Source organism: Ahaetulla prasina, chromosome 1 (assembly GCF_028640845.1).
Source record: "Ahaetulla prasina isolate Xishuangbanna chromosome 1, ASM2864084v1, whole genome shotgun sequence".
NCBI lineage: Eukaryota > Metazoa > Chordata > Lepidosauria > Squamata > Colubridae > Ahaetulla > Ahaetulla prasina.
In genome coordinates, this window is record NC_080539.1 from 119,274,492 (window position 1) to 119,298,425 (window position 23,934).

Here is a 23,934-nt window from a genome sequence, read left to right on the forward strand (position 1 = left end):
TATGTAAGACTCTTGGTTTAGCCAGTATTTTTTTTTCTTAATGTTACTTCTTTGTGCCATACGTTAACTTCCATCTACAATATTTTCTCTGTGATTATTGTCATTGATTTATTTGTGAAGAGATAATTTGATAAGATTGCAATGTTATGTTTGTGTATTAATTATGAATACCTTAATGAACTCAGCAAAGCTTGTATTGGATTAAACATTTTATTTCTGGTTTTTTATAACCTACTTTTTCTTCTTTTTTACAACCAACGTCCAGAGTTGTAAAACCTAAAGACATTGTAGAATTGTAGAAACTGCCCAGAGTTACCTATGTGTGAGTTGGGCAGCTATATAAATTCGTTTAATAAATAATAGAGATATAGAAGTGAGAAGGAAAGAGTCAGTTACATATAGCGTCCTACAGCTTTTCTTGGACTTCCCTTTGCTATTATGCCTTTCCAAAGAGGCAGAGCATTCCTTCCCTCCCGTCTCCCTCTCCCTCTCCCTCTCCCCTCCCTCCCTCCCTCTCTCTCTCTCTCTCACACACACACACACACACACACACACACACACACACACACACACACACACACACAGAGCGTCTTTGGATTTCTACCCTTGAAGGTAGCCTAAAACATATTTCCTTCAACTATAAGTATTTGTGGATAGGATAAAGGGAAAAGAGCCATCATATCTTATCATGACACAATGCAAATGATATTATCTAATTTACATCATTTGTACAATGATGTCATGACACTTGTGAAATAATTGTGTCTTGTACTGGGTGTTTTTGCCTTCAGCTCTCCAATTACTGGGCAATATGATTGAAAAAGGGGAGTTGCTTATAATTATTTTTCTATACATATTCCGTAGAACTGGCTTGCAAATTATGCATTTAAAAGCTCTATAAATACTGTACTCTTAGCCTTCATTGATTAAATAAATAAAATTCCCTCTCAGTCTACATGTTTTGTACCATGCTTTAATAACTTTAATATTTGTGATTTTAAAAGTCATTGTTTTATAATTAATTTGGAGATGGATGCAGTAATTATTAATTGTTTGAATGCACCAGGATTTATATGGAAATGTTTCCTTTTAAACATTAATCTGAATTGAACAGCTGAAAAAAAACCTGATGTTCTCTAGGAGATGTTCAAATCCTTGAAAATTGCCTACAGCTATTTAATAATTTCTCACAGTACCAGAATTCTATGCTATTTCAATTAAAAATAAAGGAACCTGAAGAGGAATTCTAATGTGGCTAGCTAAATGTTATAGATGCTATTTGGAAAATAAACAGAAAGGGTAAATAGAAAAGGAGAATTGGAAAATACTACATTATATATTGTTGAAGTTTTGTATGATGAGCTGAACAATGAAAATTTTATTTTCTTCATTAAAAGCTTAATAGGGGAAGAAAAAGAACAGTAGTAATTTGGGTTGGATAATGAAGGATTGTGTTTCAGGTCAAAAAAAAAAGAGCCTTTTCTCCTCAGGATATTAATATGTACCTTTGGGAAAAACAAGCTATCTGTTGAGGAAGCTGCAGCTTTATGTCCTCATCACTAGAGATCTCCATATGCCCTTGGATCTTCTGAAGTCAGAAATGGCAGATCTCAGTTGCTGAGACCAGAGGGCTCTCATTGTGATTCATGGCAGGTATTCAGCTCAATCTGCCCAGAGCAAATCTGTTTAATGTTGATCAGCTGTCCATCTGATAAGTTGAATTGATATGGACATTTTCCTGGGAGGACTGCCCTGACAATGACAGCAGGAGCATCAGGATGCCTTATTAGTCTCTGTCTTCTCCCTCTCACTCACATCAACAGTAGAATATATTAACCCTTCCTTAGACCTTGGATTATAACAGAATGCAGTTTTCTGTTTTAGAATATAAATGGTTTGTATTTCTATTTCCTTTTTGGAAGACAGCAAAGTTTAACAATGATTAGAATGTTTCTGTCCCATGCCACCATGTGTACCTCCATAATGTGATATATGGCAATACTAGTTTAGCTATTGAATCAGTATTGCTGCTGCTGAAATAGGATACAAAATGATGATATACCCATAAGACTATTTTGGTCAATTTACATCATTAACTTTTTTTTCTTAATAATTATTGATGCATTAACATTGTCAATCCACATTTGAAGAATGGAGGAAGGATTTACATTTTAAACTGTTTCAAGTTTTCCAAGAAATAAATATTCTGTTTCAGATAGAAATTGTAATCAAAAGTGATCATTGGTCAAATAGGTCCAAACAGAGTGAATGTTACATTCTTCACTGCATTGGGGAGAGAGTCCAATGAAATGGGTTTTTGCTTCTTGCTTCCTCTTGAGGCTGAGTCAATCATTTCCTGGCCACGCCTCCTTCATCTGCACATGTCCCAGTTTTGACCCAGCCTTCGAAGAGAGCGGACGTATGAGCAAAGTGCTGGAGAGAAAAGAGAAAAGCATTCCATTGGACAGTAAGATCGGCACTGGGATATTAGACGGCCATTGGAGGGCCAACAAAGCAGCGGATTCGGGTTTCATCTACCCAGGCCGGCCCATTAAGGGGCAGCGACTCCATTCCCTGGAGTGCAGGAAACTGCAGCAACTCCAATTCCGGAGCGCAGAGACCTCCATGGATGATTCCCTGGCTTAGCCCAGCACAGCAGCCAGACCCCTCCCCAGCAAGGATAGCAGCAGTGTTTTGGATTCACCAGCAACTCCGCCTGCAAGGGGGGGTCCTGACGGCGAGGCACAGGGGCTTAAAGCTGACTTCCCAGCATAGCAGCTGAGCCGCCATTCCGAATTGTGGGCAGGAGCTCAGAATATATGGAGCAGAGGGCAACAATTGCATCTGCAGGAGCAGAGGGGAGATGATACGAAGAACCCGAGGGGGAGAAAATGGCAGCCCATGTGGGATTGGAATCACCGGAGACAAGTGGGGAGGATCAGAGGTCTCCTGAACAAACCCCCAAGTTGTCCCAAAACTCTAAAATTGCCACAGGGCAGCAAGAGAGCAAGAAACAAAAGTTCCTCCTTCCCAAAGGACTACAAGAGCCGAGGAAAGAGATGCCCAAAGGCATCACAAGGCCATTGGTAAAAGGATCGTGAAGGCTCGAAAGGGAAGAGGAACAAAGAAAGGGGAGGGTTTCCCCTGAGGAAGGAGGGATTGAAATTTCCCGCGCTTCAGCTGGGCTGCTCCAAACCAGCCTATGGTGGTGCAGCAACATATCCTTTGTCCTCAAGTAGTACCACTAGAGGGCATCAAGAATCAATTTCAAGGGGAAACCTCTGTGACAAGAAACAATGAGGTTGTGATGCTTCAAGCCTGTTGCAAAAGGCAAGCAGTGATGTTTTCCCTGCTGTAATTCTGTTGCAGGCAGAGGATCAAGGGGAACCTCATGCGAAGGGGGGGAGGTTGGTTCCAGAAGCCACATTTACTCCCAACAGCTGCAAGCCTCCGCCCAGAGGAACCCCAAGGGTCAGAAATGATGATGCAAATGGAGAGAATGATTTCTGCTGCCATATCTATCAACAGCAGATGCTGCTCTGGATATCCAGGATCCAGGGGAGCTGCTTTTTGCAAAGCCAACCAAGGAGTGCGTGGAAATACCCTCACCTGAATTATGTAGAGACGTAGTTCAGGGACAATGGACCCAACCAGCAGTCTTTACTGCTACTTGTGGCAATAAAAGATTATATAATGTGACAGCTGATTCTACTAAGGTCTTGCAACTGCCATCCATTGATCCTCCAGTGGCAGTATTAATGTCTTCCACCATCCTGTCCAACAATCCTGAAGATGCATTTAAGGCAGAGGATAAAAAGACAGAGCTGGCACTCTGCAGAGTGCATCAAACAGCTGATGTTGTGTCCTCCTCGCCTCCGTCCAAATGATGTCTTAATTAGCTGGCTCTTATCAGCTCTGGCAGGAAAAGAATCAGCATCTGCCAAGAGCCCTCGATAGCTGCCAAGACGCTGGTGAGTCACAACCTTCAGCTCTAGTCAATCCGTGGATTTGCCTGATACAAAGAGACACACCAGCTCTTGCTGCCTTTTATATCCTGTGGGGTGTGGCTCCATGACTCAGCACTTCCTAGGCCTGCCCCTCCCCTGCTTCTGTCATTCTCTTCTCTCCTGCCTATGAAACCTGGGATTAGCCAAGCCTGATTGCTGTTAGCTGGGTCTGCAGGCGTGGCCTGGGGGGAGGAAAGAGTCAGGGGAAGGAGGCCTCATTATCTCTTTCGCTTGGCCTGCTTCTGGCTCCTGGAGCTGATCCAGGTAGGCTGGTGCTTCCGAGGTAAGTCCTGATGGCCCTTCCCCCTCACTGTCCAAATCACTTTCTGGCAGCAGGCCCGGCTCCGAATCACTTTCTGGCAGCAGGCCCGGCTCCGAATCACTTTCTGGCAGCAGGCCCGCCTCCAAGGCACTTTCGGGCATGGGGCCAGGTTCGGGGGCAGGAGCCAGCTGCCTGGGTGGGGACAGCTGCCTGGGTGGTCAAGGCAGCAACAGCTGCATCATTTTTCAACAGACCATCGCTCATATGGCTGCGGCAAATGCAGGAAAAGATTGTTCCAGGCAATCCTCATTCTCAACAGGATTTCAGTAAACTAATAGCAGCATTGGAGTTCTCATCGGATGCTACCTTGAACGCATTCAAGTACTCTTCCAAGGCCATAGCCTCCTCAGTGACAGCTCGCTGCATCCTGTGGCTTCATCACTGGCAAGAGGATCTGAAATACAAATGGAAGCTAGCCTCTGCTCCCTTCAAGGATAGCAAGCTATTTGGAGAAGCTGTAGATCCCCTACTAGTGGAGACCAAGGACAAAGGGAAGGTTTTACCCTCAGGGTACAGGCAAGCGGACAAGCGCCACTCACCCTACTTCAAGAAGCAATCCTTTTGGGCCACAGACGCGGGATTCAGCATCCCGCTATCCCAAAGATCATATAATCACAGACAGGACAGATATCAAGACAAATCAGGTTTCAGAGACAGGAATGGATAGCAAGCCCAGGGCAAGCGGTCATTCAGGGGTTCAGGCAACCGTCCCTTCCATCGTAATAAGTGACAGCAGGGCAGGACCCCCCCCTTGGTGGGTGACTGGTCCTCTTTGCCAACCAATGGGAAACAACAACCACAGATGCCTGGGTTCTAAATACAGTGAACCTAGGCCTGGCCCTAGAATTTCTCTCCACACCCCCGAATTTTTTCATAAGTTTTCCCATATCAAGGGACAATGCAAAAAGAACAATCATGGAGTCGGAAATTCAGCATCTGCTGGACATCCAGGCCATTGAGCTGGTTCCACAGGAACAGCAAGGCTTCTACTCCATCCTATTCATAGTAGCAAAAAACTCAGGGGGATGGAGGGCAATTTTGGATCTAAAGTTATTGAACAAACATTTAGTACAGAAAATTCAACATGCATTATTTGCAGTCAGTACTGGAGAGCGTTTGGGAGGGTGACTCCCTGTCGTCCATAGACCTGAAGGAGGCATATCTTCATGTGCCCATACTTCCATCACATCGTAAGTTCCTACGTTTTCACTATGCTGGTCAACATTACCAGTACAGGGCCTTTCCATTTGGTCGTCATTGGCACCCAGAACCTTCATCAAGCTCCTGGCTGCAGTAGCAGTGCACCTCAGATCAATCCTGGTACACTTTCAGTGCTACAGGGACGACATCCTAATCCAATTGCTCTCTTACCTCCGGGTGTCAGAGGACCTCAAGTTCACAATCCAGATCCTACAGGATCATGGGTTCTTGGTAAACTTTGAAAAAAATCACATGATCCCTGCCAACCAGTTGCTGCACCTGGGGGCAGTGATAGACACCAGGACGTGCAAAATTTCCCTGTCCTGGGATCGTTAACTCAGCATAAAAACCAAGGTGCAGCAGATCCAAGGACCTCAGTCTGTGCCCCTAAACCTTCTGTCCCAACTCCTGGGCTAGATGATATCATTTATATCGATAGTCCCTTGGGCACGTTTACATGCCAGGCCCTTATAGTGGTTCCTCCTGCCTTACCATGGTCAGGCAGGAGCAACTCCAGAACCAAGGTTCAGATTCCAATGAGAGTGCAAAGATCTCTACAGTGGTGGAGATCGCAAGCAATAAAAAGCGGATCCAGGTTCAAGGAACCCACCCAGCTAACCATCACCACAGATGCCAGCCTTTTTGGCTGGGGGGCACACTGCCAGTCTTAGCACAGGGACACTGGTCACAACGAGATCTCAAGAACAACATCAATTGGCTGGAACTCAGAGCACCCCACCCACCCCTGAAACAATTCCAGGAAATGGTCATAGGGAAACACATTCTCATACTCACGGACAATGTGATCACCAACAGCCACATAAACCGTCAAGGGGGCATCACTCCAAAACACTCATGCAGGAGGTTGAACAGCTAGGACTATGAGCAGAGAGACATCTGCTCTCCATCAGAGCAGAACATATTTCAGGGGCAGCCAATGTACAGGCAGACTGGCTCAGCAGGGCCAGAGTTGATCAGTCATAGTGGTGACCTGTTCAGGGAGCTGGGGAGAAGGTTCGGGAAACCAATCCTGGACCTGTTCACCTCCCCATCAAACACCCAACCAAACAGGTTCTATTCCAGATACCCAACGCCAGGGGCAGAGGGAGTCAATGCACTCTACAGCCCTTGGCCCCAGGGTCTATTCTATGCCTTCCCTCCAACTCCATTCATTCTGAGAGTAATCAAGAAGATACTAGCGGAACAAGTGGAAATTTTATTTCTAGCATTCCACTGGCCCAGACGCCCGTGGTTTGCAGACCTGGTCAATCTGTCGGTATCCTGGCCCTGGAGGATACCGCCGGACAGGATCTCCCTGAGCCAGGGAGCTTTAGTGCATCCAGACCCACAGTGGCTACAGCTGACCATCTGACATTTGAACGGGCAGCTCTAAGACTATGTAAACTCAATGATAAAGTCATACAAATCATACAGGCTGCCAGGCGACCCTCTACAAACAGGATCTACAATGCAACATGGAAGACCTTCAGTATATGGTGTTCCAGAATGGATCTGGACCCAATGAACGCATCTATATCTTGGATACTGGAATTTCTCTGGGAGGGGCTAGACAAGGGACTCTCCCCTAGTACCTTGCGTAAACACATGACAGCCTTAGATTTGGTGTTGTCATGGGGAGACCTGGATTCCTTGACACAACACCTATTGATATGCAGCTTCATCAAGGGCGCAACCAATCTGAAACCACCAGTGGTACACAGATATCTCACTTGGGATCTATCTAGGGTACTAGAGGCTCTCAGAACCATTTGAACCATTAAGGACATGTAGCCTAAAATGGCTTACCCTCAAAGTAGCCTTTTTAGTGGCCAACACTCAGCCAGATGGATGTCAGAACTAGCAGCCCTCTCCATAAGACAGGACCTGTGTATAGTCCACTCTAACAGAGTAGTCCTATGTCTGGATCCATCCTTTCTCCCTAAGGTGAATTCCTCGTTTCACAGTAGGCAGGAATTAGTATTACCAGACTTCTATCCAAACCCAACTCATGCCTAGGAGAAGAAATGGCACACCCTGGACATGAGGAGGGCTCTCAAAACCTATATCAAGAGAAAATCTTTTTTAGGAAGACAATCTCTTTTTTTTATCGTTCCAGTCTTCCAAGCTGGGCAACAGAGTGACTCCATCAACCGTACGGTGGTGGCTAAGGTCTTGCATCACTAGGGCCTATGAGAGCCAGGGCCTCCCACAACCAAGTTGAGTAATGGCCCATTCGACGAGGAGCGCAGCCACTACAGCAGCATGGAACACACAGGCTTCCATAGAGGAAATTTCTAGGGCACCAACATGGTCTTCTCCCTCCCCAGTCATAAGATATTACAAACTGGACGCCTTTGCTTCTGCCGAAGCAGCCTTCGGCAGGCAGGTACTTCAGAAAGTACATATGGATAGGGGGACTCAGGACCAGACTGCTACCCACTCTTAGGACTGCCGGCTTTGGTATGTCCCATTCCATTGGAGTCTCTCCCTGACACAGTGGAGAAGGGGCGTTGATCTTACCTGACATGGTCCTTCTCCATGTAAGGGGAGAGAGTCCAACCCACCCTGGTGGCCATCAGGGCCTGTGTCCAGGACGGAACAGAGCCAGCACTGGAAATCATCAAGTCAATCACTACCGCTTCATCAAAATTGGGACATGCGCAGACGAAGGGGGTGTGGCCAAGAAAAGATTGACTCGGCCTCAAGAGGAAGCGAGGAGCGAAAACCCATTCCATTGGACTCTGCCCTTACACTGAGAAGGAGCGTGTCAGGTAAGACCAACGCCCCTTTGTGCTGATAAAATACCCAGTTGTGCTCAACGTTTTTTTTAAAATATCTATGACTAATGCAATGGTTCTGCAACTAATTGTATTACGTCTGATCTTTACTTTATAGCCAACGAACCCTTGCAGAGATCACAGAGTTGATCCACACAGCTTTCCTTGTGCATCGTGGAATAGTAAACATTAGTGAACTGACATCCTCTGATGGAGCATTGAAAGATATGCAATTTGGAAATAAAATGGCTGTTCTGAGTGGTGATTTTCTTCTAGCGAATGCCTGCACAAGTCTTGCTCAGCTGCAAAATACCAAGGTAATACGATTTCTCTTCTTTTAAATGAGAGCATTTGTATATAAGTTTTATTTTGAAAAACAGCTCTATTGCTGCTTTTTGTGAGCTTACTTTGTTAAAAATCTTAGTGCTTTGAGGCATTTGGTGTCACTTTACATTGTACCTACATCCCCCCATCTGAAATTTTACTAGATATGAACTGTCAACTATGTCAGATGAACTAAATATATAAAATGTATACTATGACATTCTTCTCATACTGATTCCCAAAGAATCACTAGTGAGATTAGCAGAAAGATCTGTCCTTGCAGAAAGAGTGAGTTAAAGTAAATGAATTACAGCAGTTTTGATTCATCAAGCATCTTTTCAAAACATGAAAAAGTGTAAACATGGGGAACAAGTGAACACTGATAGGCTGGCAGCAAATATTCATTAGTAGAATGGGATTTTTTAACAAGAATGATCACAGGAATCACAGGCCATGCTACCAATATAGCCGAGTTATAATCTATAAACATATTCTTGCATGTCTGTCAAACATGTATTTTGTGAATTGGCTCTTTTACTAAATCTGTTTTTAAAATTAGACAGAAGAATAGCCATGGATTTCAATGAAGCAGAAATGCTTTATGTTATTCTGTATCAAACACTATTTCTAAGCAAATAGATGTAATTATTTTTAGCTTGCCACAGTTCAGATTTAAAACACAGTGACCTACAGAATTATGTGACTTCTCAACTAATTAAGCTTCTTGTTCTGAAAGTTATGCCAAAACATATTGTCATTTTGTTTCTACTTTAGACAAATGAAAACTTAATGAACTTTTACGGTATATAACCTAAATGGAATCCACTCAGTATTTATATCAGCTCATTCTCTCCTGTCTTAAAAATTTGATGAAATATAAACTGTAAACTGCTTGATAGATTGATTTGATATTGTAAAAGATACCTTTTTATTTTTTGCATTTATTGTACAATTATGTTTTTAAAAGCCAAAAGTTCTTCCTCTGTTATTTTTCTGCCATGTAAGGTATACATGCAGCTAGTGTATTAACTTTATTTTATTTATTTACTTTCTTAATTATTTAGGCTTATTATATCTCAGCTGCTACCAACTCTCAAGCTATTTTAAACTACATCCTAGTTCAGAAAATAGATTAATACAATAATAAATTATAATTGTGTGCGTGTATGTGTAGATAGATAGATAGATAGATAGATAGATAGACAGATAGATAGATAGATAGAATAAAGAAATAATAAAGTGACACAATTCAAATTATACTATCCCAAGGATTAACAAATTGTGAAACTAGTCACAAATTTTTAAGTATTTAGCTATATATCATGTCAGATAGTCATGAATCTGCAAGTTACACTTGTTACCTTTTAATGCTCCTCTAACATCTTTTCTGCATTCTGCTTGCCTTTCCATTCGTTATTTATAATCCTGCAGAACTTCAGTATTAATTTGGGGACCTGTTAGAAATAACAACTGATACCATGCTGTCCCCAGTTAAGAAAATTTTGTAGACATATTACAGGTAGTCCTCGACTTACAACAGTTCACTTAGTGACCGTTCAAAGTTACAACATTACTGAAAAATGTGACTTACGACCATTTTTCACACTTATGACTGCTGCAGCATCTTCATGGTTACATGATTTACATTTGTATGCTTGGCAACTGACTCAGTTTTATGACGGTTGCAGAGTCCTGGGATCATGTGATCAACTTCTGCAACCTTCTGACAAGCAAAGTCAATGGGGAAACCAGATTCACTTAACAACCAGGTTACTAATTTAACAATTCTAGGTTAAGAAATGTGGCAAGAAAAATCATAGAATAGGACAAAACTCACTTAACAAATTTTTCACTTAGCAATATAAATTTTGGGCTCAATTGAAGTTGATGTTGAAGACTAAGTTGAAGACTACCAGTATAGACAGATAATAGAAAAACAGAATCTGCATTAGTCTTTGCACATGGGGGAGAAAGAATACATCTTATCATTTTTTGTTCATTATTATGAATTGCTCACATTGGAATTTACCTTTAAAATGGCTTTTAATCAGTGTCTGACTGCTGTCATTTTAATAAAATATGTGTATCTTAAAGACTCTATAGCTGTGATGGCGAACCTATGGCACGTGTGCCACAGGTGGGAGCCATATTGGTGGGTACAGCTCTGGCCAGCTGATTTTTGGGCCTTCTGGGCCACTGGAAGTCAGGAAACAGGCTTTTTCCGGTCTCCGGAGGGCCTCCAAAGGGGTGGGGAAAGCCCATTTTTCACTCTCTCCAGGCTCCAGAGCCTTACTACTCGGTGTCTTGAAGCCATACGGGTTTGGATGGGGAGGAACAGGCTCAAGCTTAATCCCTCCAAGACGGAGTGGCTGTGGATGCCGGCACCCTGGTACAGTCAGCTGCAGCCGCGGCTGACTGTTGGGGGCGAGTCATCGGCCCCGATGGAAAGGGTGCGCAACTTGGGCGTTCTCCTGGATGGGCGGCTGTCTTTCGAAGATCATTTGACGGCCGTCTCCAGGAGAGCTTTTTATCAGGTTCGCCTGATTCGCCAGTTGCGCCCCTTTCTGGACCGGGATGCCTTATGCACGGTCACTCATGCTCTTGTTACCTCTCGCTTGGACTACTGCAATGCTCTCTACATGGGGCTCTCCTTGAAGAGCACCCGGAGGCTTCAGTTGGTCCAGAATGCAGCTGTGCGGGTGATAGAGGGAGCGGTTCGGAGCTCCCATGTAACACCCATCCTGCGCAGACTGCACTGGCTGCCTGTTGTCTTCCGGGTGCGCTTCAAGGTATTGGTGACCACCTTTAAAGTGCTCCATGGCTTAGGACCGGGTTACTTACGGGACTGTCTGCTGCCATCTTCTATCTCCCAGCGACCTGTGTGTTCTCACAGAGAGGGACTCCTTAGGGTGCCGTCAGCCAAGCAATGTTGGCTGGCGGCTCCCAGGGGAAGGGCCTTCTCTGTGGGGGCTCCCACCCTGTGGAACGAACTTCCCCCTGGACTTCGACAACTACCTGACCTTCGGACCTTTCGCCATGAACTTAAGACTTATTTATTCCGTCTTGCTGGACTGGCTTGATTTTTTTAATTTTTTTTAGATGGTTTTATGGGTTTGTAATCTTTATTAATTTTAAAGGGTTGTTCGTATTTTAATATTCGGCCAAATTGAATAAGTTTTTTAATGTTTGTTTTTAATACTGTATGTGTTGTTGTTGTATTTTATTCTGGCTGTAAACCGCCCTGAGTCCTTCGGGAGAAGGGCGGTATACAAATTAAATTATTATTATTATTATTATTATTATTATTATTATTATTATTATTATTATTATTATTATTATTATTATTATTATTACTAGGAGCCTGGGGAGGGCGAAAAATGGGCCTACCATGCCCACTGTGCCACTGTGTACCAAAAGCGTGGGGGGGGTGTCATGCGGGCATGTGCAGGGGCGAGGGGCGCATAGAATTATGGGTGTGGGCACACGCCCGTGTGACTCCCCCACTCTCTCTGCTTTTGGCACACGATGGCAAAAAGGTTAGCCATCACTAGTCTATAGGCTGCTTTATTTACGGTACTTGGAGAAAGCTTGCACGATAAATTCATGAAAGTTCTGTTTCATGCAGTTTTCTCAACTTTTAAATCTTACTATCCCTATATTTTGCAATCTGTTAACTAGGATAACTAATTTAAATGATTTGTGAATTCATTACAGTAGTAACAATGCTAGCCATGATAATTTACAGAGAGTAAATAAGCACAATTTGTTTATTGATTATTGAAGCAAATAGTATATGTATTTAAGATTCCTAGTGTTACTTTGCACTATAAGTCCAAAATTAATTGTATCATGATCTTATAGCTAATTGTCAGAGCTTTTCTGCAAAGCATTTATCTTGTTTCTATCAAGGCTGACAATTACATGTGAAAATTTTGGCTTATAATGAAATGTAGAGCTATTTTATAATTATCAAGGGTAAAATTAGCAAAGTCAATTATTTTCCCTTCAGATCTTTCCCAGTAGATGTTAAAAGAGTGCATGGTAATTGCCTTAGGTAACACTATGATTCTTAAATAATCATTATTTTAAGAATGTTGCTAATCTTGTCACAATGTACCTTTTTGTGATAATGCTATATAAATATATCACTGTTGAGTGAATCTATTCAAATGTCAGTTATAACTTCCATGCAGTTGTTCCATGCAAACAGATTGTATCTGCAGTTTTAAATCATGTTATGGCTTTTCTCAATTCTTCCCATGCACATACCTTTTTCATAGTAACGTATGAAGATCATGTTTAGAAAGTAACAATTTCAAACTTTTTTGGTCTAACTAAAATTACTGTTTTCAGTTCTGGAATTCTGTTTTCTTGTCTTTTGATTGTGCACTGGGTAACAGCTAAATTAACATGCAATTTCAGAATGTAAACAGGCCTGTCAAATTCATTATCTCTTGAGAAAATATATAGTTTACTCAATGATAAAATATCTGATAGTTGGGAGTACTCTGAAGCAGAACAGTGGGATGTTTCAGAAGAAAACCCATGTCTGATGGAATTTAGGAATTTTATTGCATGTTCATTTCATTAGCTTAGTATCTCTGTATATTAATTAAGCTTGCTCATTCTTAAATAGGTGTAGATTAGATATACATTCTGAATCAAGAGATCAATATATAACAAACACAACTATTTACCAACCTGGTGGTTTGTTGTGTAGACATGCAGGGCTGTATACAAAGTTTTGAAATCACATTTCATTCAAAATCTGAATCATTTGCAAAATGATCGGAATAGTTGTTATAAACTTGACAGAACTGTTTCAAACTCAAATGGAGTGCTTTCCACTCAGGTGGCTTGCATTCAAAGTGAGTTGACCACTACTAGTGGCCTGCACCTCATGGATATAAAAAAGGTGCTTCTTGGATTAATACTCCTGAGTGGTATACATCAGGATTTTTAAAACTGGATAATAAAATAAAATTGTTGTATGGAACATAGCATTTCATATATATGGGGCTTCCCTTGAAGAGCACCCGGAGGCTCCAGTTAGTCCAGAATGCGGCTGCGCGGGTGATAGAGGGAGCCCCTTGTGGCTCCCATGTGACACCTCTCCTGCGCAGACTGCACTGGCTACCTGTGACCTTTCGGGTGCGCTTCACGGTTTTGGTAACTATCTTCAAAGCGCTCCATGGCTTAGGGCCGGGTTACTTACGGGACCGTCTGCTGCCACCGATTGCCTCCCACCGACCCGTGCGCTCTCACAGGGAGGGACTCCTTAGGGTGCCGTCCGCCAGGCAGTGCCGACTGGCGACACCCAGGGGAAGGGCCTTCTCTGTGGGGGCTCCCACCCTCTGGAATGAACTTCCCCTAGGTCTTCGTCAACTTCCTGACCTTCGAACCTTTCGCTGCGAGCTTAAGACACATCTATTTATCTGCACAGGACTGGACTAGAATTTTAATTTTAAATTTAGTTTTTAACGGGGTTTTATTATTTTAATTATAATTTTAAATTCGGCATTATTCAATAAGTTTTTTAATTAGTGTTTTATCTTGTATTTATATTTGTGTTTTTATCAGGCTGTAAACCTCCCTGAGTCCTTCGGGAGATAGGGCGGTATAAAAATGTGATTAAATAAATAAATAAATAAATAAATAAATAAATAAATAAATAAATAAATACGGAATAGCTTCAACTGATCAATATGAGGCAGTATTATTTTTTTAGGCATTAGTTGTTTAAAAATAACCAATTACACACAGATGTACTACTTATAGAGTGGATGAATTTCCATATGCTAACTTTACATATTTCTAAAGGCATAAATATGTTGCTTACCAAATAAACTGTTTGTTTACATAAATAGCATTGATTTATGCAAACAGCGCTTCCTTCTGCACAGAATCCAGTAAGCCATTTCATTTGTAAAGCAAACTGGCAGCGTTGAGAAGTTTCTGATTTTAAAGACGACAGTATCAGCTGTATCCACAGAAAGGGTATTCTGTTTGTGAAGATACTTTGGATATAGACATGGCTGTGTTTGAAAGACATTGTTCTGATCTCTTGCATAGCCTTTTTTCTCTGGCTTGTTCCAAATGGAGCACTCTGGTTTGTATGATAAGCCAGCAAATCTTACATACGGCCATCTGTGGTTTTCTGGCATTGCTGATTGGTAGGAGGGGAATTTTGGCTTGCCATGATGCTTGAATGTAATGTTCATGTGGCAGGTCTAGCCAAAAATTCCATTATGAGTGAAGCTAGTAGAAAATACTGATGTATCATAAACAGCCATGTCAATTTAAGAATCTGTAATATATGGCCAACTCAGTTTAATAATAAGTAAATTTGATTGTGAAGTTAAATGCTCAGAAATAAAAAAAGCAATAATTGCATCTTTAGCATCTTGCTGTATTTTGCCGTTGATTTTAAAACTAAATATGGTATCAGTGACTGAAAGCAAAAGAAAAGAAACAAATATTAGTTTTAATTAAACCAATTATTCTCACTCATATACAAATGTATAACATAATCCAGTTAATTGTGTATATTTTTCATGAGGGATATTCTAAATCTCTAGGATCTCTTTTTATCATTTATTGTAGAAAAGGAACAAAACCATAAATCCAAATTATTATTTTTTTGTTAGGAATTTCCTATGATCTGGAGCGGGACCCTTTTTGAGTTAGTCTTGACTCCTGCTTGGAGAAGTTTATGTAATTTTCTTGGCAAGATTTTCAGAAGAATTTTGCTCTTGCCTTATTCCTAGGGCTGAGAGAGGGAAAAAGACTGGCTCAAGGATCACCCAGCTGGCTTTGTGCCTAGGGTAGAATGCGAACTCACAGTTTTCCAGTCTCTAGTATGCTGCCTTAACTCCTACACCACTGTATCCTGAGCAGTGAATGCTAGCAACAGGCTTGCTGCGTAGGCTGAACAGAGAAATAAGATTTATGATTTAAAATTCAAACAGGCTGAATTTACAGAGACTTTTAATAGATTTTTTTCAAATAAAAAACAGAATTTGAATACCCTCTTCTGTGGACAGAGCGTAGCTATTCATAGCTATTGCAGGTCATTTTTGGTGAAATTTCAGGAAGCCCATCAATATTGACTACTTCTAATATTCTTCTCATATTCTTCTGCCTGCATAGAGATAAACAATATTTTGTGAGCTCTGGACGCTCAGTAGAACATCTTATGTCAATTTTTTTTAATAAAAGCTTCTTGTTTTATTGAAGATCTCAACAAAGAAGAATAGATCTCATCTTCTGGAGGGTTTATATTATGTTTATAACCATTCTTATATCCAAATGTTGCCTTACTGATCTTAGATTTCCTGAGAAAATGACTACATCTATATTAGCAGTTTATTGCATTTTAATTCAAACTAATTTTGATTAATAATTATCTCTTAAGATTGAATTGTGGTTTCTTCCAAAATTAATCCCATCAAATAAATATTAGATTTTAAGTGCTCCATTTAGCTAAATTGCACTGCAGTTTTCACCATAGCATTAGCAATATATTTCTGTGTTTGTTATGGATATTGAAAACACTTTTTAATTTCTAATGCAATTTTATAAACTTCATAATAAATTCAGGCCAAATTTTATTTGATGTTTACTTCTATTTTGAAATGAATAATCTTATGTTTCACAAATTCACTGATGAATTTAGTTGTTCCATGTCTCAGGGATGAAAGTATGCTGAAGACTTAATACAATCAATATACAAATATAATTACCATAGCATACTGGCATATCTTGGGTCAATAATACATTTTATCTCAAATTCCATTATTTAGATTACCATTTTTAATTTTTAGTATAACCAAACCCTTTGATCACATGAAAAAAGTATTTAGGGTGTACTGTGAAGAATGAAATCATGATCTAAAATCACTTATAAGATACTAAGGTGAACAAGAAGCCAAATGCAATGTACAGCGAAAATAGAATTTACGCTTGAAAAGAAGTATATTGATGCAGCTGAAGTTAATGCCAGAAATAATTTTTCATCAGTTAGTAGTACCATTGAGCTTCAGATCATAAGAGGGAGAGAGACTCATTTGGCATTTAATGGTATTTTGTTTGCAAAAAAAAAAAAAAGTAGAAGAAGCTTTTTCAACACCTTTTTGTTACTGTCTCTGCAACCTTTGAAGAAGTGTTCCTGATAGACCTTGGTACCATATGGAATAGTGTTAGATTCTGTGTGAATCAGCTACAGATGTATCATCAGTGGGGGAGAATTGGAACTACTGCTATATAAGCAGATGACTGCTGCTACTGCTGGGACCTTGTTGGATCCAAACTAGTATGTTTCAACATCTCTGATTGCTCAGAGGGATTTCTAATGCATTTTTTCTCCCCCTCTTGCTCATTAAACTCATAAAGAACAAAACCCCTTAAAAATTGGTGGTATTGGTTTCTGTACATTTGTACTGCAATAACAAAATAACACCCTACTTTATAAATGAGTACATTCACATACAGTAGTATTAAACATAGGTTACTCTACAGTGTCAGCTGGAAGAGAAAAGGAAAAGAGGGAATAATGCAGTATATTAAATTACCTATTTTGATAATCCTAGTGCCCAGATAGCTTTGTGATGAGAACTCTGGCCAATATGAATGTGAGAATATTTTAGAAATCCAGACTATACAAATCTGGATTACCATGAGATGCCAGTAAAGAGATACAGGAAACCATTTGCTGTTATCAAGATTTTCCAGCCCAGATCTGGTGGTCCCTGGTTTTAACAAAAGAAATGTGTGTCCAGCACCAAATACACAGTTCCCTTAAAACAAACATGCAGTTACATATGTAAATAATGCAAACATATATTATGCTATCTGAAGGGAAAGCTCACTGTTGAGCAATATGAATGTCCAGCAAGCTCCAAAATGCAGATACGTTTATGTTTCATTTTATTGTAGAAGATATTCCACACAGGATTGCCTGTGACATTCCACAGAATACAGATCAAAATTTCCACAACGAAGAGAAAGGCAAGACTTAGCAATATTATCGTCCACATTAGTCATTCTAGGGATGACTAGGAAAAAACTGCAATCTGGATAGCTGCTGGCAACAGATGCAGACAGTATTGTGCTAAATGGTCCGGGGGTCTGGTTCAGTACAAGATATGCTAACTTGATATAGGTTCCTGTTCTAAAACATTTGATCCATTTTGTGACAACTCCTGGGAAGCTATCAATTTTACGAAAAAGACAGTTTTGGGGAAGAAAAACACCCTACTTCACTGTCTTTCTGTAATATGATACTAATTCACAGAGGACACACACAAAAGGACTTCTGGGAAATAATGGTGAACTGAAAGCTAAAGTTGAAACTAAACTAAATCAAACTGCATTAAAAGCGTAGCCAGCGACCATAGCCGAATGAAGAGCCAGTGAGTAAATCGGCTTCATAATTCCTCTCTGGACAAAGAGATGGCTTGAGATCATCCACAAGTGCTCCATACAGTCGCTCCTCACAAAGAGGCTGCGGTTTAAAAGTCTGGAAGGCAAAGTGCCTTTAAGAATACAAGGTTTGCAGCCTTCCTTTTGTAATCACTTTCAGAAGTTGCTTGTTCACTGCTTTTTAGCAAATAGGAACCTTCGGATTGAAATTGGGAACACCTACTTCTAACTATGTGGGTTCAACTGGTAAAATTGAACTCCAAAGATTATTATTTTTTGGAACATTTGTTTCATAATGAATAAGAAACGTAAGTGGGAGAATAGAGAGAAGAAAATGAATCACTGGCCTTGTCCTGCCAGCAGCAAGGGAATTTTTCATGGAGAGACAGTCCTGGATCTATTGTTTGCAATGTTCATTCATACTGATCACAACAATGAAAATAGCTGCATCTGGTGAGCCTGAGGTAAAAGTACCCTTTGATATATTACTTTTAAACCCTGTATTTCAGGCGCAAATAAAATGATAATAATATGAGCATTATTAGAAAATGAATATATAATTACATTTCTGCTAAAAAGGAAAGTCAACATGTATCTCTCGATAATTCACATGACTTTTTCTAAAGAGCTACAAGAGTTGACTTGAGTTAGCATTGTCAATCACAAGTGTGTGCGTGTGTATTCCTTCATCCGATCTTACTCTGAATACTAAACTCCTCACTTGAATATATTTCCCACCCATTCAGCATATAAACAGAAGCTAAAGCTCCCCTTGAGAGCGTTCAGCTTTCTACATGATAGTTTTTAATGCTGTTTTTATTAAGAGAAAAGTAATAAATTTGAACATGATTGCTTCTACTCCTGCAATAAATGCTTGAGTGCCAGTCAGCAATCTCTCAGAAGCAGCTAATAGAAAGGATTGAAATATCTTTGATCACTCTCAGTTTGAAATGACAGAAATCAGTAAATCAGTTCACGCTCTGTGATATAACGTGTTTTCCTTTTTTTTTTTTGTAGTCAGTTTTTAAGGAAAAAAGAAATATATCACACTCCTTGACTGTAACTGTTCAGTGTGAACCAAAGCTGACAAAGCTTAGCTTGTATATAAATTTAAATAATATGACAAAATGACAAAATTAGTAGACCAGAGGAATGCTGTCGATATAATTTACTTGGACTTCAGTAAAGCATTTGATAAAGTAGACCATAACCTACTACTAGATAAAGTAGAAAAATGTGGGTTAGACAGCACCACCACCAGATGGATTCGTAACTGGCTGACCAACCGCACTCAACGTGTAGTCCTCAACGGAACTACATCCACATGGAGGAAGTATGCAGTGGAGTACCCCAAGGCTCTGTTTTAGGCCCAGTAACATAACATAACATAACATCAGAGTTGGAAGGGACCTTGGAGGCCTTCCAGTCCAACCCCCTGCCCAGGCAGGAAACCCTATACCATCTCAGTCAGATGGTTATCCAACATTTTCTTAAAAATTTCCAGTGTTGGAGCATTCACAACTTCTGAAGGCAAGTCGTTCCACTTATTAATTGTTCTAACTGTCAGGAAATTTCTCCTTAGTTCTAAGTTGCTTCTTTCTTTGATCAGTTTCCACCCATTGCTTCTTGTTCTACCCTCAGGTGCTTTGGTGAACAGCCTGACTCCCTCTTCTTTGTGGCAGCCCCTAAGATATTGGAACACAGCTATCATGTCTCCCCTAGTCCTTCTTTTTGTTAAACTAGACATACCCAGTTCCTGCAACCGTTCTTCATATGTTTTATCCTCCAGTCCCCTAATCATCTTTGTTGCTCTTCTCTGCACTCTTTCTAGAGTCTCAACATCTTTTTTACATCGTGGCGACCAAAACTGGATGCAATATTCCAAGTGTGGCCTTACCAAGGCATTATAAAGTGGTACTAGCACTTCACGTGATCTTGATTCTATCCCTCTGTTTATGCAGCCCAGAACTGTGTTGGCTTTTTTAACAGCTGCTGCACACTGCTGGCTCATATCTAAATGGTTATCCACTAGGACTCCAAGATCCCTCTCACAGGTACTACTATTGAGCAAGGTACCACATATACGGTACTGGTGCATTTTGTTTTTTTGGCCTAAATGTAGAACCTTACTTTTTCACTGTTGAATTTCATTTTGTTAGATAGCGCCCAATGTTCAAGTCTGTCAAGATCTTTCTGTAACTTGAGCCTATCTTCTGGAGTGTTGGCTATTCCTGCCAGCTTGGTGTCATCTGCAAATTTGATGAGTTCCCCATCTATCCCTCGTCCAAGTCATTGATGAAGATGTTGAAGAGTACTGGGCCTAAAACAGAGCCTTGGGGTACTCCACTGCATACTTCCCTCCATGTGGATGTAGTTCCGTTGAGGACTACACGTTGAGTCGGTTGGTCAGCCAATTCTGAATCCATCTGGTGGTGGTGCTGTCTAACCCACATTTTCTACTTTATCTAGTAGTAGGTTATGGTCTACTTTATCAAATGCTTTACTGAAGTCCAAGTAAATTATATCAACAGCATTCCTCTGGTCTACTAATTTTGTCATTTTGTCAAAGAATGCGATAAGATTAGTCTGGCATGATCTGTTTTGACAAACCCATGTTGGCTTTTGGTTATTACTTTGTTTGCTTCTAGGTGTTCGGTGATTCGTTGCTTGATTATCTTTTCCAGAATCTTCCCGGTATTGAGGTCAGACTGATAGGTCTGTAGTTTCCTGGATCTGTTTTTTCCTTTTTGAAGATGGGAACTACATCAGCTCTTTTCCAGTCCTCTGGCAGCTCCCTGTGCTCCAGGATCTTTGAAAGATATAGTTCAGTGGTTCTGAGATCCGTCTGCCAGTTCCTTCAGAACCTTGGGGTGTAATCCATCCGGTCCTGGTGATTTGAACTCGTCTAGGGTAGACAGGTGTTCACTTACCATTTTCTTCCCTATTTTAACTTGTGTTTCTAATCTGTTTTTGTAGTGCTGTTTTGATAGGTTGGATTGTTTTTCCTTTTGTGTAAAGACAGATGCAAAATATGAGTTAAGTAGATCTGCTTTCTCCCTGTTGCTTGTCATCTTCTTGCCACTTTCTCCCAGCAATGGGCCAATTGTTTCCTTGACTTTTTCTTGTTTTTAACATGTTGGAAGAAGCTTTTTGTTATTTTTACTTTTGTCGCTAGCCTTTGTTCATTGTGAGCCTTAGCTTTCCTCACTTCATCTTTACAGGCTCGGGCTATTTGCTGATATTCTGCCTTAGTTATTTGCCCCTCTTTCCACTTTTTATATTTGTCCTTTTTGTCTTTCAATTTGTCAGATAGTTCTTTATGCATCCATGCTGGTTTCTTTTGAGATCTACTATTTTTCTTCTTCATTGGTATTGTGTTAGACTGTGCTTTTATAATCTCACTTTTCAAAATTTCCCAAGCTTCTTGAGTTGTTTTCCCCCTGAGGATTCTCATCCATTGAATCCTTCTCAGTACTCTTCAACATCTTCATCAATGACTTGGACGAGGGGATAGATGGGGAACTCATCAAATTTGCAGATGACACCAAGCTGGCAGGAATAGCCAACACTCCAGAAGATAGGCTCAAGTTACAGAAAGATCTTGACAGACTTGAACATTGGGCGCTATCTAACAAAATGAAATTCAACAGTGAAAAAAGTAAGGTTCTACATTTAGGCCAAAAAAACAAAATGCACCAGTACCGTATATGTGGTACCTTGCTCAATAGTAGTACCTGTGAGAGGGATCTTGGAGTCCTAGTGGATAACCATTTAGATATGAGCCAGCAATGTGCAGCAGCTGTTAAAAAAGCCAACACAGTTCTGGGCTGCATAAACAGAGGGATAGAATCAAGATCACGTGAAGTGTAAGTGCCACTTTATAATGCCTTGGTAAGGCCACACTTGGAATATTGCATCCAGTTTTGGTCGCCACGATGTAAAAAGATGTTGAGACTCTAGAAAGAGTGCAGAGAAGAGCAACAAAGATGATTAGGGACTGGAGGATAAAACATATGAAGAACGGTTGCAGGAACTGGGTATGTCTAGTTTAACAAAAAGAAGGACTAGGGAGACATGATAGCTGTGTTCCAATATCTTAGGGGCTGCCACAAAGAAGAGGGAGTCAGGCTGTTCACCAAAGCACCTGAGTGTAGAACAAGAAGCAATGGGTGGAAACTGATCAAAGAAAGAAGCAACTTAGAACTAAGGAGAAATTTCCTGACAGTTAGAACAATTAATAAGTGGAACGACTTGCCTTCAGAAGTTGTGAATGCTCCAACACTGGAAATTTTTAAGAAAATGTTGGATAACCATCTGACTGAGATGGTGTAGGGTTTCCTGCCTGGGCAGGGGGTTGGACTAGAAGGCCTCCAAGGTCCCTTCCAACTCTGATGTTATGTATGTTATGATAAACCAAGGACTCCAAAGTATAAAATTGTCCAATCCTCTAATAGTTAAATGCTACATATTAGGATCCTTTTGGGGCAAGATCCAGCAGTGTTAAGTAATGATTACTTCTCCAATCTAGTGAATACAAAACTCAAAACTCTCAGACTCTTCAGCCGGTATTATATAGACTTGGGGATAATGGCAGCTGAAATTTAGCAGACCGTCAGTGTGTTAGGATGTGGAAAGCTGACTAAATATATCTTCTTTAAAATTTATGGCTGCCTGCTCTCAGTACCTAGATATTGAAATTCTAAGAGTTCAATCAGTGATCTTTGTAAGTTGTATTTTGAGATAACAGGAAGTTATTCTGGAATTGTTTGAATGCAAAACCTGTGTTCCACCACTGGGGAATGGTACTTCCTTAACTAATCATTCATAATTGCTATATGATAACTAATAACTAATAATTATATCTTGATGTTATGAGTGATATGGGTTATATATTTATATTTTATGGTTAAAAAACCTCATACTGTATGAACGCTTTTTCATGAAATTAGACAGGTTCTCATGTCCAATAATTTCCATATATGGCTTGCATCCTATGGTTTGCTTTCAAGATAACCAGAGCTGGTCCATTGCAGATTTGAACCCAAAATAGTTAGAATTACCTCAAGTTATTACTTCTGACAGCACAGCACTGACAGGCTTTGATTTTAAGCTAGTGTGTCTACTTGTTTGTTCTGCTCTAAATAAGTGACACTGAAGAATTCTGTTCTTCTGCATCTTGCTGATGACTCTTAATTTCTCTTTATAGCTATAATGAAGAAATAGTAATTGAACTTATCTTCTAAACTAAGTGCAATTAATTTTATATTCCAGAATAGCAAAAATAGGTATCACACAAACAAAATGGATATCCCTAAGTAATACATATTCTGTGAACAGCCACAGCTAATTGAATGCTAACATTTCTAGATGAATACCCAAGTACAGGTAGTCCTTGACTTCCACCAGTTCATTTAGTGACCGTTTGAAGTTACAACAATACTGAAAACAGTGACTTATGACCATTTGTCACACGACCATTGCAGCATCTCCATGGTCACATGATTTACATTCAGATGGTTGACAATTGACTCACATTTATGATGGTTGCAGTGTCCCAAAGTCATGTGACCCCCTTTTGCAATCTTCTGACAAATCAATGGGGAAACTAGATTCGTTTAACACCCTTGTTACCAGTCTAAGAACTGCAGTGATTGACTTAACAAATGTGTTGAGAAAAATAGTAAAATGGGGCAAAACTCACTTAACTAATTTCTCGGTTAACAATATAAATTTTGGGCTCAATTGCGGTCGTAAGTTGAGGACTACCTATATGGTGGGAAAACTGCAATTATCAATCTAAATGATGGGCAAATGTCTATAACCCACCTGATATGGAAGGCAAATGGACTATAGCTCTAAGAAATTCAAAGTTAAACTGGTCAAA

General features: G+C 40.4%; 1 protein-coding gene across 1 annotated transcript in view; it reads left to right on the forward strand.

The window, feature by feature from the left end:
* The window catches only part of PDSS2 (decaprenyl diphosphate synthase subunit 2), a 106,788-nt gene that overhangs the window by 39,484 nt on the left and 43,370 nt on the right, over positions 1–23,934 (forward strand). Inside the window, exon 3 of the mRNA XM_058174403.1 lies at positions 8,425–8,623. Coding sequence (XP_058030386.1) covers positions 8,425–8,623 — 199 coding nt within the window. The remainder of the gene's footprint in view (positions 1–8,424; positions 8,624–23,934) is intronic.